At 34.8% G+C, this 18,752-nt stretch overlaps 1 protein-coding gene across 4 annotated transcripts in view; it reads right to left on the minus strand.

Annotated features, from left to right (window-relative positions):
* Positions 1 to 18,752, minus strand: part of LOC109407724 (oxysterol-binding protein-related protein 2) — a 73,492-nt gene that overhangs the window by 27,013 nt on the left and 27,727 nt on the right. For 3 of the 4 annotated variants that reach the window (XM_062854427.1, XM_019680872.3, XM_019680874.3), the window contains exon 2: positions 16,880 to 17,037. The exons of the other annotated variant lie outside the window; for it this stretch is intronic. In XM_062854427.1, coding sequence (XP_062710411.1) covers positions 16,880 to 16,929 — 50 coding nt within the window. In that variant the 5' untranslated portion in view covers positions 16,930 to 17,037. The remainder of the gene's footprint in view (positions 1 to 16,879; positions 17,038 to 18,752) is intronic. 4 annotated transcript variants of the gene reach the window in all.

Below are 18,752 nucleotides of genomic sequence, written 5' to 3' on the forward strand. Positions count from 1 at the left end.
TTAACAAAAGTGCAGATAACTTTGGATAGGAAAAAGATACATCTCTAAATTTTTGATATGTTGTGTAAAAATGTCCCCGCTTTCGATTGACGCAAAGATTTTGAAAATCGGTGGTTGCCAACATGGTGAAAAAACAGTTTTGGTATAAAAATCCAAGATGGCGGCCAAAATCAATATGGCCGACCCAACTTTTTATAACTGTAAATAGTAGCCCTACCTTTCCTCTTTTCAACAACATTTTGTTATGAGGTGGTTTTTGGAGAAACTTTTGAGTTATAACGGTTTAAGTGAGCCAACAATTGATCAAAATCGAGGGGTCCGCAAAAATGGTTGTGGCTCTAACTAACGGGGGGTCCATCAAATTGATTAACAAAATGCATTTTTGTTACTTTTTTGAGGAGGACTTTCAGAGAATCTCCACCTTAAACATTTTTAAAGACATGGTGTAAATAGTGGGACGGTCTCAGCGAGAGTTACCCAATCTCTATAACCGAAATAGAAGGGCATACTAGTTTTCATTATTATTAGAAAATACTTCACATTTAGTGTATGCCATCGTGTTGCAAGTTACACCGCTGTTGCAAGTAACCCCGTTTGACGGTATTGCAAATTGAGTAATTTTGAAGTCTAAATTGTGCCAAAAATGGGTCGCTTCAAAGTCGTCAATTATTCAACAGATTTTCCTACCAATTAAGGAAAGTCAGTACAATTTCATTGAAGAAAGAGTTACTCGTTGACTGTATAAAAAAATCTAGTATTTTTTTTTTTTTAAATATTAACAAAATCGTTATTTTCTAAAATTGGTCCAACCATGATCAGTTTGTGGACTGGTTCAACCATCATTAATTACTCTACGTGCATTATTATTTCACATAATTTTTCTGTAATTTTGCGGAAGGAACATTTTTGCTGGAACTACTTTCGTGAGTTTTGAAAAAATTCTTCATGAAATGTCTAGAAAATTTTCCAGGAATACCTCCAGAGGCACTGTCTGAAATTCCTTCGTGGATTCTTTGAAGATGAATCAAAAATTTTAAAAATTTTGATTAACACTCCTGCGTCGATGCTATTTTTCACTTACACGAACGTCTATGCCTCAAAAAAAGTTGGAACGCTAATTTCAACATTCTATATCTCGGCCGTTACAAGTCCGAATTCAAAAATTTTTTAGCAATGAATTTTTTGGGATCTCTGGATCAGTATACATGTTTTGAAAATTTTCTCTGATCAAAATTCTAGTTTCTAGTACTAAAAAACCCGGAGCAAGTTGTTATAAATTTCGTAAGATTTTTATGTTCCCGCAGAACTTTAAATTTATCGCGATGACCACATGATTTTTTGATGGTGAATAGCCCACACGAGTGTAACAAAGCTATCAATGTAATTTAAGTGATTATTTATCACTCAAAACACTGCAATATATTCACAAAACTACGTATAATACAGAGAAAACCATATTTTCTTTTGTAACTTTAAATTTGTCGCGATGACCAATGTATTTTTTTATTTTAAAATGTGCGCATATACTTAAGGAAGAAATTCTCAGAACATTGTTGATATTTTTCTCTTCAAAGAACTACAAAAAATTCAAAAAACTACGAATTTTTCAGAAAAAATATACAATTTTGTTATAACTTCAAACTAATCTCGAATTCCCATACATTTAATGATTTTAAAATATTTGCGTATTCACCCAGTATAAGTTTGCAGAACATAATTGATATAAATCTGGCCAAAGAACTGCAAAAAATTCATAAAACGACGAATTTTTCAGGAAAAATATACAATTTTGTTATAATTTCAAACTAATCTCAAATTTCTATACATTTTATGATTTTAAAATATTTGCGTATTTATTCAGAACAAATTTTCAGAACATTATCGATATAAATCTGGCCAAAGAACTACAAAAATTTCAGAAAACTACGTATAATACAGAGAAAACCATATTTTCTTTTGTAACTTTAAATTTGTCGCGATGACCAATGTATTTTTTTATTTTAAAATATGCGCATATACTTAAGGAAGAAATTCTCAGAACATTGTTGATATTTTTCTCTTCAAAGAACTACAAAAAATTCAAGAAAACTATGAATTTTTCAGGAAAAATATACAATTTTGTAATAACTTCAAACTAATCTCGAATTCCCATACATTTAATGTTTTTAAAATATTTGTGTACTTATCCAGAACAAGTTTGCAGAACATAAATGATATAAATCTGGCCAAAGAACAACAAAAAATTCATAAAACTACGATTTTTTCAGGAAAAATATACAATTTTGCAATTATTTCAAATCATTCTCAAATTTCCATACATTTTATGATTTTAAAATACTTGCGTATTCATTCAGAACAAATTTGCAGACTATTATTGATATAAATCCGGCCAAAGAACTACAAAAAATTCAGAAAATTACGAATTTTACAGGAAAAATATACAATTTTGATATCATTTCAAACTAATCTCGAATTCCCATACATTTTCTGATTTAAAAATATTTGCGAATTTATTCGAAACAAGTTTGCAAAATATTATTCATATAAATCTGGCAAAAGAACTACAAAAAATTCAGAAAACTACGATTTTTCAGGAAAATATACAATTTTGTTATAATTTCAAACTAATCTCTAATTCCCTTACATTTTATGGTTTTAAAATATTTACGTATTTATTCAGAACAAGTTTGCAGAACATACTTGATATAAATCTGGCTGAAGAACTACAAAAAAATCAGAAAACTACGAATTTTTCAGGAAAAATCTACAATTTTGTTATAACATCTTATTGATCTCAAAATGTTAGAAATTTTATGATTGGAATATGTTTTTGTTTGTAACCAGAAAAAATTTGCAGAACATATTTGATACAAATCTGGCCAAAGAACTACAAAAAAATCAGAGAACTTCGAATTTTTCGGGAAAAATATACAATTTTGTTGTGATTTCAAATTGATCTTGATGTATTAAACATTTTATGATTTTAAAATATTTGCGTTTTTATCCAGAACAAGTTTGCAGAAAATTATTTATAAGAATCTGGCCAAAAAACTACAGAAAATTCAGAAAACTGATCTCATAATCAATAAATCTGGCCAAAGAACTACCACAAAATCAGAAAACTAGGATTTTTTTCAACAAAAAATATGCAATTTTGTTGTAACTTCATACCAGTCACGAATTCCCTGGCCAAGTTCGCAGGGGTTGACGGTATTAAAGTGAAGGAGTTTCATTTTGATTATTGTAATGTAGTGTTCTTTAGTGAAACATATCACCTTTTTAACACTTTAATGCGCCTCCAACGGTTCATCACGAACCGGCTGCTGCAGATGGAGTATGGCTGATCATATGCATCAGACATGCTCGATAAACACGGAGGAACCGCCAGGGCTCAGTAGAGTCTATTCCCAAGCAACAGTTCCAAGTCGGTTGGATTTGAGAAGGTTTTGATGATCGTTACAAATCCTAATAAAAGTATTATAGGATTTGTGACAGGTTTTGGAACCTTTAACAGCCAGCTGACTTTAAAATGTTGCTTGGGCTCTATTTCCCACGTTTCTCGGTTGATTTTGATTAGTAATTCATTAATGTCATAGTCGCTTTTTCGATTTTTTACCATGTTAATTGGTCATATTTTCTTTAAATAATGCAATTAAAATCAACCGACGAATTGATAGTGGGAAGGAGATTTGCAGCACTTAAGGTGAATATATGACGAAGCCACAGTTAAAATTTTCAAAAGCACAAATATGAAGAACCATTGGACGGTTTGCTCTGAAAAGTTGATCGATTGGTCACCACCAGCGGGTAACCAATCGATCAACTTTTCAGCGCAAACCGACACGTGGTTCTTCAGATTTGTGCTCTTGAAAATCCGGACTGTGGCTTCGTCATATCTTCACCTTAATTGTGCTGATAGATTCGAAGCTAACGTGCGAACATTTAAACGCATTGTTGACATCAATGCGTTCGACGTGACATTTTGGACAAAAGCTGACTGCTTTTTATTAACTGAACAACGTTACTTTTGTATGACTAGGTTGACATTTCTAGGCCACGCATGAGAAAATGACATGGTTTATCGAGGTAGGACCGATAGGATAGAACGAATTTGAATATTTTTCATAGTATTTGTAGGGGGATGAATACATAATAGTTGACAAGCAATTTATGTTTTATTACAATCAACTGACCAACTTTGCGTATTTTTGTTCTTCTCTTAGATAGTGTTATGACACCAACAGAAAAATATCAGGAGTTCAGTTACATGTTTCTGTGGGTTTTTCACCGATGACAATTTAAGGACACAAGAGATGAACACAGAGAAGTAGAAATCAAGAAAACAGTTTGACACAGAATCGACTATATTTTAACATACGGGTTCGACTGATTCGACGAATCTATCTAGAAGTATCTAGAAGACAATTGACGCTAAGATTGAAAAAAAGCTTGCAGTTGGGACTAGACTAAAATAGTGGCCGATAGGAAACAATGCGCTAGACAGCATTATTATTCATTTTTTAATATTTACCCGTAGGCTTTTCGCTGGTTGACAGTACAGCATTTAGCTGTGTACGAAGATACGGATTAGTTGGTGTACAGATGACAGGGTTCTCATGGGGAGTGCTTCAAGCGAGGATTACATAACAACTGACAATAAAGAAACCTATTTTCCTTGACTTTCTACGCAATGGACATCCGACCGAACAAACGTGTTTTCGTTAATCTCCTCTCTCGTCTCTTTTTAATAACTACATTCAGCATATTTCCAATAAAACTACACTTCAATAAAGCAAAGTCTAAAGCTGCTATAATAGAACAGACCAGAATGACTTAATTGACTATTACCTTGGAGATCTACTTCATATAACAAGTTGACAAGAACCTAACTAAATACATGGACCATACTACAAAAAACAATTGACAAAAAGAGTAAAAAGGGAAACTTTTATTAAAACTATTTTTGTTCAACGCAGGCCAAAACAGTGTCGACTTGGGCCACGCACGCCTACGTACTTCTGTGTGTTGAAACAAAAATAGAGGCTCCTAGAAGCAAATGTAGGGAAAGGGTGCGGTGTAGAACATAAGCACAGTGTTGCTACCGCCGTAATCACTTTGAAAAAAAAAAAAAAAAAAAAAAAACTTCATGCCAGTCACGAATTCCCATACATTTAATGATTTTAAAATATTTGCATATGAATGTATCCAGAACAAGTTTGCAGAACATTATTGATATAAATCTGACCAAAGAATTTCAAAAAAAAAACATAGAACTACGAATTTTTCAGGAAAATTTTGTTAAAACTTCAAACTTTCCTCGAATTTCCATGCATTTTATGATTTTAAAACATTTGCGTATTTATCCATAACAAACTTGTAGAACATTATTGATATAATTCTGGTCAAAGATCTATTCAGAAAACTTGGAATTTCTCAGGGAAAATATACTAATTTTTCATAACTTCAACTTTATTTCAAAATCCCATATGTTTTATGATTTTCAAGCAATTGCGTATTTATGCCAAACAAGTTGCACAACATTGCTGATGTAACTCTACCTAACAAACTACAAAAAATACAGAAAACTACGTTTTTTTAGGAAAAATATACAATGCTGTTATAATTTCAAATTGTCAATATTCCATATATTTGCGTATATATCTAAAATATATTTGCAGAACATTGTTGACATTATTCGGGCAAAAACACTACAAAAAATCAGAAAACTACGAATATTTCCGGAAAATTTATAATTTTGTAATAACATAAGATTGACATAATTCTGTACAAAGAGCTACAAATAAATCAGAAACTATGAATTAAAAAAAAAATATACAATTTTTGCACGTTGATCTCAATTTATGATTTTAAAATATTTGCGATATACATCCAAAACATCTTTGGTTAACCATATTGATATAGTTCTGGTCGAAAAACAACGAAAAAATCGGAAAAATACGAATTTTTCGAGAAAAATATACATTTTTGTTATAATTTCAAATTGATCTCAATATTTCATACATTTATGAATAAAAAAAATCCACATTTTTCCGAAGCAAATTTGCAAACCACTGTTTATATTATGCTGGCCAAAGCACTACAAAAATTAAGAAAATTACAAAATTTTCCGATAACATACATTTTAATTATAACTTAAAATTGATCTCAACATCCCATACATATTATGATTTCACATTTATATAGAACAAGTATTTTTTTAAATTCGTAGTTTTCTGATTTTTGTAGTTCTTTGGAGAGAAAACTATCAACAATGTTCTGCCTACTTGTTTTGGGTAAATACGTAAATATTTTAATAACATAAAATTTCTAAGATTTTGAGATCAACTTGTAGTTATTTATAACAAAATTGTATAATTTTCCCGAAAAAAAGTAGTTTTCTGTTTTTTTTTGTGGTTCTTTGAAGAGAAAATTTTCAAAAATGCTCTGCCAACTTGTTTTGGATAAATACGCAAATATTTTAAAAACCATAAATTGTATGACATTTGGAGATCAATTTGAAGTTATATGGAAATTGTTGATTTTTTGTAGTTTTTGGAGAGAAAACTAACAAAAATGTTCTGCAAACTTGTTTTGGATAAATACGCAAATATTTTAAAATCATAAAATGTATGGGAAGTTGAAAGCAATTTGAAGTATAACAACATTGTATATTTTTCTTCAAAAATTCGTAGTTTTCTGATTTTTTTTTGTAGTTTTTCGAAGAGTAAACTTTCAACAATGCTCTGCAAATTTGTTTTGGATAAATACGAAAATATTTTAAAATCATAAAATGTATGGGATTTGGCGATCAATTTGAAATTATTTCAAAATCGTATATTTTTCCTAAAAAAAATTGTAGTTTTCTGATTTTTTGTAGTTCTTTGAAGAGAAAACTATCAACAATGTTGTTGATGATTAACCTGGGCTTGTTAGGGGAATATCTGTAAATAAAAGAAAATCGGGTTAAGTACGGTTCCTTTGAATTCCACTAAGAATTTGCATCCTTTGACAGATACGTATTTCGACCTCAACTGTAAGGTCGTCTTCAGTGTCTTGTACTTGACTCGTTGACTTGTTGTGCCAACTGATTTTGAAGGAATACGCAAATATTTTAAAACCACAAAATGTATGAGATTTTTAGATCAGTTTGAAGTTATATGAAAATTATGTACTTTTCCTGAAAAATTCGTAGTTTTCTGAATTGTTTGTAGTTTTTTGGAAAGAAAACTAACAACAATGTTCTGCAAATTTGTTTTGCATAAATACGCAAATATTTTAAAATCATAAAATGTATGGGAAGTTAAAAGCAATTTGAAGTTATAACAAAACTGTATATCAAGGGCTGAAAGTCTCTACACCCGATTCTTTTTTGCATGGGTCTGGTTTTAACTATAACTCAGTCAATTTTCAACTGATTCTCATGAATTTTTGTACACATGTAGGCACGATTAGAACTATCAGTGTACAAAATTTCATGAAAATTGGTTTAAATTGACTGAGTTGTAGCAAAATAACTACCCGTGCAGAAAACGAATCGGATGTTAAAGCTGAATCAATCAATCAAAATAGTATATTTTTGCCGAAAAACTCGTAGTTTTCTAAATTTTGTGTAGTTCTTTGGCCATATCAACAATGTTCTGCAAACTTGTTCTGGATACATATGCAAATATTTTAAAATAATAAAATGTATGGGATTTGGAGATCAATTTGAAGTTATATGAAAATTGTATTCATTTTGAAAAAAATCGTAGTTTTATGATTTTTTGTAGTTTTTTGAAGAGAAAACAATCAACAATGTTTTGCAATTTTGTTTTGAATAAATACGCAAATATTTTAAAATCATAAAATGTATAAGAAATCGAAATCCATTTAAATTTATATCAAAATTGTATATTTCTGCTCAAAAAATCATAGTTTTCTGATTTTTTGTAGTTCTTTGGCCAGATTTATATCAATATCGTTCTGCAAACTTGCTCTGGATAAATTCGCAATTCTTTTAAAATCATAAAATGTATAGGAATTGGAGATTAATTTGAAGTTATAACGAAATTGAATATTTTTCTGAAAAATTCGTAGTTTTCTGAACTTTTTGTAATTCTTTGAAGAGATACTGTTAAAAATGTTCTGCAAACTTCTTTTGGATAAATACGCAAATATTTTAAAATCATAAAATGCATGGGTAATTGAAATTAATTTGATGTTATATCAAAATTGTATATTTTTCCTAAAAAATACGTAGTTTTCTGATTTTTTTGTAGTTTTTTGGCTAGATTTATATCAATAATGTTCCGCAAACTTGTTCTGGATAAATACGCATATATTTTAAAATCATAAAATGTATGGGAATTCGAAATTAGTTTGAAGTTATTACAAAATTGTATATTTTTCCCGAAATATTCGTAGTTTTCTGATTTTTTTGTAGTTCTTTGGCCAGATTTATATCGATAATGTTCTGAAAGTTTGTTCTGAATAAATACGCAAATATTTTAAAATCATAAAATGTATGGAAATTTGAGATTAGTTTGAAATTATAACAAAATTGTATATTTTTCCTGAAAAATTCGTCGTTTTATGAATTTTTTGCAGTTCTTTGGCCACATTTATATCAATTATGTTCTGCAAACTTGTTCTGGATGAATACGCAAATATTTTAAAATCATTAAATGTATGGGAATTCGAGATTAGTTTGAAGTTATAACAAAATTGTATATTTTTTCTGAAAATTCGTAGTTTTTTGAATTTTTTGTAGTTCTTTGAAGAGAAAAATATCAACAATGTTCTGAGAATTTCTTCCTTAAGTATATGCGCACATTTTAAAATAAAAAAATACATTGGTCATCGCGACAAATTTAAAGTTACAAAAGAAAATATGGTTTTCTCTGTATTATACGTAGTTTTGTGAATATATTGCAGTGTTTTGAGTGATAAATAATCACTTAAATTACATTGATAGCTTTGTTACACTCGTGTGGGCTATTCACCATCAAAAAATCATGTGGTCATCGCGATAAATTTAAAGTTCTGCGGGAACATAAAAATCTTACGAAATTTATAACGACTTGCTCCGGGTTTTTTAGTACTAGAAACTAGAATTTTGATCAGAGAAAATTTTCAAAACATGTATACTGATCCAGAGATCCCAAAAAATTCATTGCTAAAAAAATTTTTGAATTCGGACTTGTAACGGCCGAGATATAGAAGGTTGAAATTAGCGTTCCAACTTTTTTTGAGGCATCGGCGTTTGAGTGTTAATGAAAAAAATTCCCAGGATTTCCTTGAATTATTTTAGCAAGAAAGATTCCTCTTAGTATCCCTTCGAATACATCCACGTCCATGGATTTCTTAGAATTTTTTTTTCAGGGATTCATCCGGAGATTCTATTAGGAATTTTCCACGGTAGTTCTTCACCAGTTTCTCAAGGAATATTTCTAAAGATTGAAGCTGTTCCACGTGTTTCTTCAGATATTTCTTCCGAAAATCCTCCTGCGATTGCTGGGATTCGATAGAAAATTAAGTTCATTCCTTCATGTATTTCTTCAAACAATTCTGAAAGAATTCTTCCAGGAATTTCTAAAGAAGTTTCTCCAAACGTTTCTTCAAAAGATGCGTTTCCAAGAAATTTTTGTTTCACAATGATTCGGTATTTCTTTCAGAAGGTCTCCCAGGGGTTTCGTTTAAATATTCCGAGATTTTTCCAGAACCTTTTTCAGAAATAATTGCTTGAATTTATCCAGTGGTTCTTTCAACTATTAATCCATTTATTCAAAGATTTTCTCTTTCCCAATATTTTTCAATAATTCCTGCAAAAATTACTCCAGTATCTATTCCATACCATTTTTCAAGAAAATTTTCTATGAAAACCTGATGAAGATTCTCCATTTCTTCCTGCTATTATTTTGAATATTCGTTTAAAAATATCATTTTTTTTATTGCCACAGTGGTTCAGCAATGACTTCCATCATGATTTTTTTTTATTGATTCTACAAAATTTACTCAGAAATTTCTCCAGGCTACCTGTACTGGTTGTACTAGTTTTCTGTACAAATCCCATCAGATATTGAATAAGAAATGTTTCTGAGGATTCCTTAAGAGGTATCTGCAGGAGTTCTTCCATGCATTTCTACAGAAAATCTCACAGAGATCCTTCAGAAATTTATTGAGGAATCCCTCCAGAGGTTTCCTCAAGTAAAAGTCTCTAATTTTTTTAGAGAATAAAGGGACAGCTTGTTTCTTTAGGTATTCTTCTAGGTACATATTGTCTTAGATTCTCATCCAGGAATTGCCTACTTCTACTTACTTAAACTTCACATATTGTTTCAGGTATGTCTGTCCAGGATTACACCGAAACATTTATCATAATTTCCTAGATTTCCAAAGATATCTTCAGTTTTAAGGAATTTCTTGAGACAATCCTCAAGAGATTTCTTAGGATTTTTTTAGGGATTCATCAGTTATTTTTGTGCAGTTATTTCTGGAAGAACTCCTGAAAATTCCTGGAGAAATATCTGGAAAATAAAACTATCTCCTCAAAGAAATTTCAGATGGAATTCGAACCGAAATTTCTGAAAGAAATCTTAAGGAGCTCCATGATAAGGAAGACAAACTTTCTCTTAAAGTGTAAGCTGTAGCCTCTCATTCTATGAACGTATCAGTGCACTTCAATGAAACTCCATACTTGCTTCAATTTCTTGAGGTTTGTGCTTACGTAAGTACTTCGACAATACACAGAACGCGACGTGAGACAGGACACAACACTTAAAGGATTTTAATTTACTGGTGTAGGGCTCGAAGTTGCCCATCGACAGGACTATGTTCGACTGCTTACATGGAGTACTAATACAATCGTACTGCGCAAAGTACTCGTCGAAAAAGTTGTTGTTTCACTGAATTCTCAGCTTAGTCAAGTTGAAGAGGGGGGATTGTATCGGGATGGGACATCGTCTTCGTTCATGAGAGGACGATCAGCTGTGACGACGTACATAGATTCCCAGGCGTTTAGTTGTACAGCTTTTCCAACGTTCTTCGCCAACTTGCACTGGCACAAATTTCCTAAATGGAGGAGAACGTGCCTCTGGAGCCGACCTACTGAACTTGCATATTTGGGTGCAAGGATTTTTGGTAGTGAAGAAATCTTCATCAGAATCTCTGTAGACAACGTAGGAAGTAGTTTTGAATGAATTTCTGGAAGATTATCCAAAGAAATCCCAGGAAAATTCTTGAAGGACAAATTTCTTAAGAACTTCCTGGAGAAACTCCTCGTAAAATCGTTGGTGAAATTCCTAGCAAATGTTATTAGGGAAATTAAAGCAAAATTTCTGGAGAAATCATTTCATGAAATTCCCATAGAAATCTAAGTTATACATTTCTTGGAGAGGGAATATACAAAGCAGTCTTGTTAGAGATCACAGTCATTGGAACCTTTTCGTCGATATTCGGCCTCCTTTGTCTCCGACATTCGCAACACAAACAATCAAACTACCGTACGAAACAAATATGTCAAACCAATGCACTTCACCACGATAGCGTCTTTGGGAGACGGTTCGGCTTTTGTTATTCCTGTCTTCTTCGATGATAAGACCTGTATTGGCCATATGTGTGTCGTAATCAATGCAACATGCAAGAATAAACTAATATTAACATTCATAATCGAAATTGCCTGAAAATCTATACGAAAAGCTAGAATTAGACAAATGCCATCGTGTCAGACGACATTAATTTGACCTTTTGTTATGTTTATTGATCTTCGTTCCACCGCTCGTGTTGTGTGTAAGAGGTAACGGTAGCGCACGAGTGTAACAAAGCAAGCTGACACACGACTGTGGCAACGAAATGAAGGTAGTAAAAAGTGTCAAATGTTTACAAGACTATTCATTCGGAGAGAAATTTCTTAAATAATTTCTAAAAAAAATAAAATAGCTTGAGGAGTTTCTGTAAGGAATCTTGGTAGATTTCAAAACCAAATTGCTGGAGTAATTTCAGAAAGATATACATGGATTAATTTTGGAACAACTCTATAGAAGATTAGGACTTGGGATTTTTGAAGAAATCTCCAGGGAAATTTAAAAAAGAATCTCTGGCAGAAGTTTTGTAGGATCTTCTGAATGAATCTGTGGAAAATTTCTAATGTAATGATTGGCTAAATTTTTGGAGGAACCTTTGATTTCCTGAAGAACCACTGAATGAATTTCTGAAGGAATCCTGAAAGAAATCACGTATGGATCCTTGAAAAAATATATGAAGTTTTTTAAGGAATGAAGCTTTTCTAGAGTAATTTCTACTAAAGCAATTCCGAAAGCAATTCTAGAGGAATTTCAGAAGGAAAGATGTTCTAAAGAACTTTCAATAGAAATCCGTGGAAGACTTCCTGGCAGGAATTCCTGGAGAATTTTCCAATGGAATCCATGGAGTAATATCGGAAGGAATCCAGGGAAGGTTTTATGAAAAAGTTCCCTTATTAATTTCTGGAATATCTAAAAATCTTTGAAGAAAATTCTAAAGGAAACTATTTTTTTTCTAAAGGAATCAATGGAAGAATTCTTGAAGGTTTTCCCAGAGAAAACTCCGAAGGCAGAATTTCCCAAAATTCCCTGGAAGATTTTCTGTAAGAATCGCTAAAGGAATTTTGGAGCAGCTTGGTGCAGCTACACTTGAAGATGGCTGGTGAAAGTGGACAGTTGAAAAACGAGAAGAATGCAGCATGGGTGAGAATGGTGCAACATCGTACGACGGCGAATTAGGCACGTTATAGACACGCGTGGAACAGGTAGAACTCAGTCTTCCGAGGAAAGAAGCGTCAGCAGGAAGAACGAGAGGGCGGAGCGCTGGAAGAGTTGTACCGTGTTAAGGACACACGTAACTTCTACGAGAAGCTGAACCGCTCGCGCAGATGCTTTGTGCCACAAGTCAACATGTGCTACTACAATCACGGGAATCTTCTCCTGAGCAAGCGTGAGGTGATCGAAAGGTGGCGGCAGGATTATGATGAACACCTCAATGGCGACGTTGCAAACACCGAAGGTGGCGTGGTACGTGCGCAGGACGAAGGATTGCCAGCCCCTAACCTCCCAAGATATTTAGGAGGAGGTTGGCCAGTTGAAAAACAGCAATGCCGCTGGAGCAGATCAACTACCAAGCAAGCTTCTAAAATACGGTGGAGAAGCACCGGAGGATTGGATGAAAGGTATCGTGTGTCGCGATCACACTAATGAGCGCTGCCTACAAGGTACTCTCCCAAATTTTATGCCGCCGTTTATCACCGATTGCAAGAGAGTTCGTGGGGCAATATCAGGCTGGATTTATGGGTGAACGCGCTACAACGGACCAGATGTTCGCCATCCGCCATGTGTTGCAGAAATGCCGTGAATACAACGTATCCACACATCACTTGTTCATCGATTTCAAATCGACGTATGATATAATCGATCAAGAACAGCTATGGCAGATTATGCAGGAATACGTATTCCCGGATAAACTGATACGATTGATCAAGCCGACGATGGATCGAGTGATGTGCGTAGTTCGAGTATCAGGAACACTCTCGAGTCCCTTCGAATCTCGCAGAGGGTTACGGCAAGGTGATGGTCTTTCGTGGATGATGTTAAACATTGCTTTAGAGGGTGTAATTAGGAGAGCGGGGATAAACACGAGTGGAACGATTTTCACGAAGTCCGTTCAGCTGCTTGGTTTCGCTGATGATATGGATATTAGAGCTCGCAAATTTGATACGATGGCGGGATCGTACAGCCGACTGCAGAATGAAATACATGCTGGCAAAGGGCTCCAGGAAGGAATCACCGCACCCGCAACCTCGAATTTCTATCGACGGTGATGAAATCGAGGCGGTTGATGAATTCATGTACTTGGGCTCATTAGTGACCGCCGACAACGACATCAGCGGAGAAATTCAGAGACACATTGTGGCAGGAAATCTAGCTTACTTTGAACTCCGCAGAACTCTACGACCGAACAAAGTTAACTATCTATAAAACGCTGATTAGACCGGTAGTCCTCTATGAACACGAAACATGGGCCCTACGTGCAGAGGACCAACGCGCCCTTGGAGTTTTCGAACGGAAGGTGTTGCGTACCATCTACGGCGGAGTGCAGATGGAAGACGGAATTTGAAGAAGGCGAATGATCCACGAGCTGCATCAGCTTCTGAAAGAACTAACCATCGTCCACAGCGCGGAAATCGGGAGGCTACTATAGGCGGGTCACGTTATCATGATGTCGGATAGCAACCCGACTAAAATGGTTCTCGAGAGTCATCCGACCGGTACAAGAACACGTGGTGCGCAGCGAGATAGGTGGGTCGATCCAGTGGAGGACGTTTGCGGTCCTTTCGCAGAGTGCGAAATTTGAGACACACAGCCATGGACCGAGTCGAATGGAGACAACACTCAGGCCTTAGAATGACCGGTGAGGTAGGTCATTGACGTCTGAGGCCGAAAATTGAATAATATCTTGTGTTTTATGTCATTTGATTATAACAAACACAAACGTAAACTACGATGGTTCAGAATTGTCGAGTAACTAAAAAATAAATTCAAAGGATGCTATAGTCTATAAGAGAGCCCTGATGGTGAAAATCGTGAGAACTTGGACATTTTTTACCCGACCCACCAGCATTTCTTTGCCAGATGACCAAGAGAATAATTACGCTTTGTGGTTATTGTTTGAAGTTCGTACCTTCTCGTGCAACGTTGAGATTAAATTTCATTAAGGTCGTTCTTAAATCATCTCTGTATCTGAATTATTCACGTACGTGACTACATAAAAGTGCATTTACTAGTAATTAGCCATACACAATCATTTCTGACCAAATGAGCCATCAACTTGAAAAGTTCTCTCAGGCAAGAATGCATGGCGATGACGACGGTAACATATACCTCATGAACCTTATGTGGCAAATCCCCACCACACCGTGTTTGAATAACCTGGCGCCGAAAAAGTGGTCGCGTGTCTATCATCAACACTGCCTGAGGGTGTATAGTTGATACGGCATACCGCGGTAAAATAGCGTTTCTCGCCTGAACTAAATACCCCATAGAACTATATAGCACAAACCCGTGGCGATACACAATATCCTTCGTACGAACGCGCGGTCGGTGTAGGCTATGGTTCTAATAGAAGCACATTCCGCAACTAGCTATGGCTAACAAGCGTTCGCCTTGACGAGGACCGCCACACGATATGCTTTGGCGCGACGGCTGTCATCGTTCGACGGTAGGTTATCTATGTTTCAAGACAAGACCGCTTTGTGGAACCAAGAGAGCTTACATAAAGATTACCTATATAGTTTGTATGGATGGCGGGCGGAAAGTTGGTTGGTGATAGGAAGCATCAAAGGTGAGACAAAGATAGACACAGTCTGTGCATACTTACGAACGTGCAAAGCACATATTATGAGGCTGAAGATTGTTCAACTTTTTCTTGGAATTTTTTGGGGACTTAACATCGAGTGACATTCAATTCGAATGATAGTTGAGAATTTCATGAAGACCTTCCTACGCAAATGGCATTAAGTTTCGACAAATGGAATGGAAAATTGGGTGTTTCATAAGGATGATAACAGGTTCGAAAGCCAAAGGAATAATAATGAAATTAAAAAGAATTATCTATAACGTTGTCAATTGTATTATATATGATTGTTGTAAGACGAACTTTCTGAATTTGGATGTTTTTAACCCTTATGTGGCCGGCAGGGTACCCGGGTACCCAGCACCCATTTAAAATACACGGTGTAGAAAAAAGCAAAAAGTTTGCCGGCCACATAACGGTTAAGGTAATTTGACCTCCAAGAATCTCACGACGAAAGTAGTTTTTCAAGTTTTTAAACGTAAGTTCTTTGAATGAGCAGATTCGTTGCAACCTGATCGAATTTACTGCGATTTACAACTTTATTATTACACAAAAAGCTAGGGTAATTGTTCCCTTCGTTGTGGTAGTACCTAATGTTGCGGTAGTGGCAATTGAGCAGTTTTTCGACTGAAATGTTACCAAAAGGCATTTTTAATAGATGTATTATGCTTAAATTATGAGATTGCACCATTTGTGTGCTTAAGATTTGCCCAAAAACCTATTTAAAAAAAATATTTTCCTTAATTTTTTTGCTGCTGTGTTCCTATTGTTGCGGTAGTGTTCCTAATGTTGCGGTATCCCATATGATTTCCATGGGATACCGCAACAATAGGAACCAAAATTAAATTTTACCTCCATAATAGGAACAGTGTGCCTAATGTTGTGGTAAGCGATTTATGATCGAAAACAGAGAGAAACGATAGTTTTTATATTTTTCCAAGCAAATTTGGATAGAAAACTACCAACTAACGTTTTGCAACCCTTCATTAGATGGTACGATCATTGTTTTTAAAATGAATTTACCTTAATACCACAACGATGGGCACACTTACCCTAGTTATAGAGAGGGCAGGTTAAAATGAAGCACGGGTAGCGTCTTTTAGAATCAAAGTTGGAAAACATTTTCGACTTTCGAGGGTTTTTCAGTTCCACCAGGGTGAAAAAGTGTCAGGGAGACAGTGTCGTACAATCGAGACAGTGACAAAGAAGGACATACATAAACACAAAAAAAGTTTAAAACAGCAACGTGAAGCAACGTGGTGCAATGTGGACTCCATATATTGCATTTTGCGAGTGTCATTTGTTTCGTGGAAATATGTTGCAGTATTGTATCACACTGTGGAAGGGTGAGGGCCAAAGGCGGGTAAACGGCTTGATTAAGTTTGTGCATTTTTTTTTCCACTGTTCAAAACAAGCAATGTAAGGTTGTACAGAGAGTGTCTTTGTTTCGTATAGAGCGTGTCCAATTGTAACACTAAGGAAATTCGTACAGAGAAAAGGATAGCACTACAATATTTACCTGAGATGATTATACTGTCCATCATTTTCATAGGAAACACTTTCTGCCATAGTAATGCAAATACCAAACACAAACTAAAACGGAAGCAAGTTTGTTCCCCCAACTGCTTGCCTGTCCTAGCCTAATGTTTTCCGCTGTGTTTCGGTCGCACGATTTTCCTGATCAAAAGAAGATTGCCAATGAAGATGGAATTATTTCTCGGTTTAGCAATAGCCTACTACTACTACTACTACTGGTACTGGGCGGAAAGGAGTGTCTTGTCTGGTTTATGGTCGTCTGATGTGCTCACGTTCATGACGTTCATTGGCCTATCGGTGTCAAGTTGCTAGGAATCATAAATTACTGTGCTTCAAGATACTTTGCAAGAAAATCCATTTTGATGTATGTATTTATCTTGTAGTTACCCGAAAATCCTTTTATATAGAGACGAGTTACCCAGAATGAAATGAATTTTTTCTTACGATTTTTAGTTTGAACGTATTTTCAACTCATTCATAACAAGCATATTTGTGTGTTGTGCGTTACGTTTTAAAATTCACAAATGTTAAGTATGACGAATATCGTTAAAGATATTTTAAGATGTTTCCAATGACAAGCCAGCAAAATTTTAGAACGCTTTGCTATGTCCTGTCTTGTCGTTTAACGTTCTCAGCAAACGACCATGCGTCTCCACTGAGTAACAAGAAATAACTTCAAACCTGATCTAATTTCGTAGTGGTCACTATGGCACAACCCTTTTATAACTAGGATCGTAAAATAAAAATGTTAACTGTTGCTTTTCCACGACGGACGACGGCTAATCTACATACACTATCCCCGCAGTGCAGCGTTTCAGGTTTAATTAACAAACGAACATTATTGCGAACCGGGTCGTCAGCTGCAAAACTAATTTGGTTGCGAAAAAAGTGTAGTAAATTTACGACTTGGCTTGTGTCTTAACTGAACCGGAAAACTTTCATAGCCACTTGGGAACATTACTGCGTACGGGATTTCATTTGTGGCACATATGCTTTTGAGTCATGAAGGAGTCATTGGTGTTCCTTTGAATCGGAAAAACAGATGCCTAATTCATGTATGAATTACGGATTAACCTACTATTACCTATTACGAAAAAAAGTTGTTTTAAAAGTCCGTTCACACAATCCCATAAATTCACATTCGATGTAAGCTTTAATAAGCTAACCGTAACATCGACATCAGAAAACACTTCCCAAGCGTGTTCAAATATTTACTCACAAAACCGCGCCTGAATTCGTAATTGCATCACTTATAATTGATTCAATCGATAATTTTACTCCCCTTTCCGCCATGTCACGTTCTCGCTGCTGTAGACAAACAAAGATACACCCCCGAAAAGAACAGAAAGGAAAACAAAGACCCAATAGCAACAGCAATACACACACACACTGTACACGCAAGATACACATAAACCGACAACAAGGATAATATCGCGAATGGTTAGACAATGTAGTAGGTATTTCGACAAAGACGTCACATGGGTTGGATTTCGTAAGAAAGAATAACATCTTTGATAGAAAGATGGAAAGCAGTTTAGAAGGTAGCACGCCATTTAGACAAGTATGTACATAGACACCTAATAACCTAACCAGAAGTTTGGTTATACCGCAAGAATAATTAACGATGTCAAATTGTAACTTCAAGTCATATAGTTACCTCTGAAAATTACCAATAAAGTTGAACCACAATTAGTACAGTATTGTATCAAATGATTCAACGTAGAGTGCGTGGAAATGAGAGTGGCGTCAATGTCATAATTGGAACAGCGATTATCTGTCAAATCCATACAAATTCCCGTACCAAACGAGCAGGAGACCTGTCAAAATTGGAACATGACGTCACTCTCCCATCCAGT

The sequence above is a fragment of the Aedes albopictus genome, chromosome 2 (genome assembly GCF_035046485.1).
Source record: "Aedes albopictus strain Foshan chromosome 2, AalbF5, whole genome shotgun sequence".
NCBI classification, from domain to species: Eukaryota; Metazoa; Arthropoda; class Insecta; order Diptera; family Culicidae; genus Aedes; species Aedes albopictus.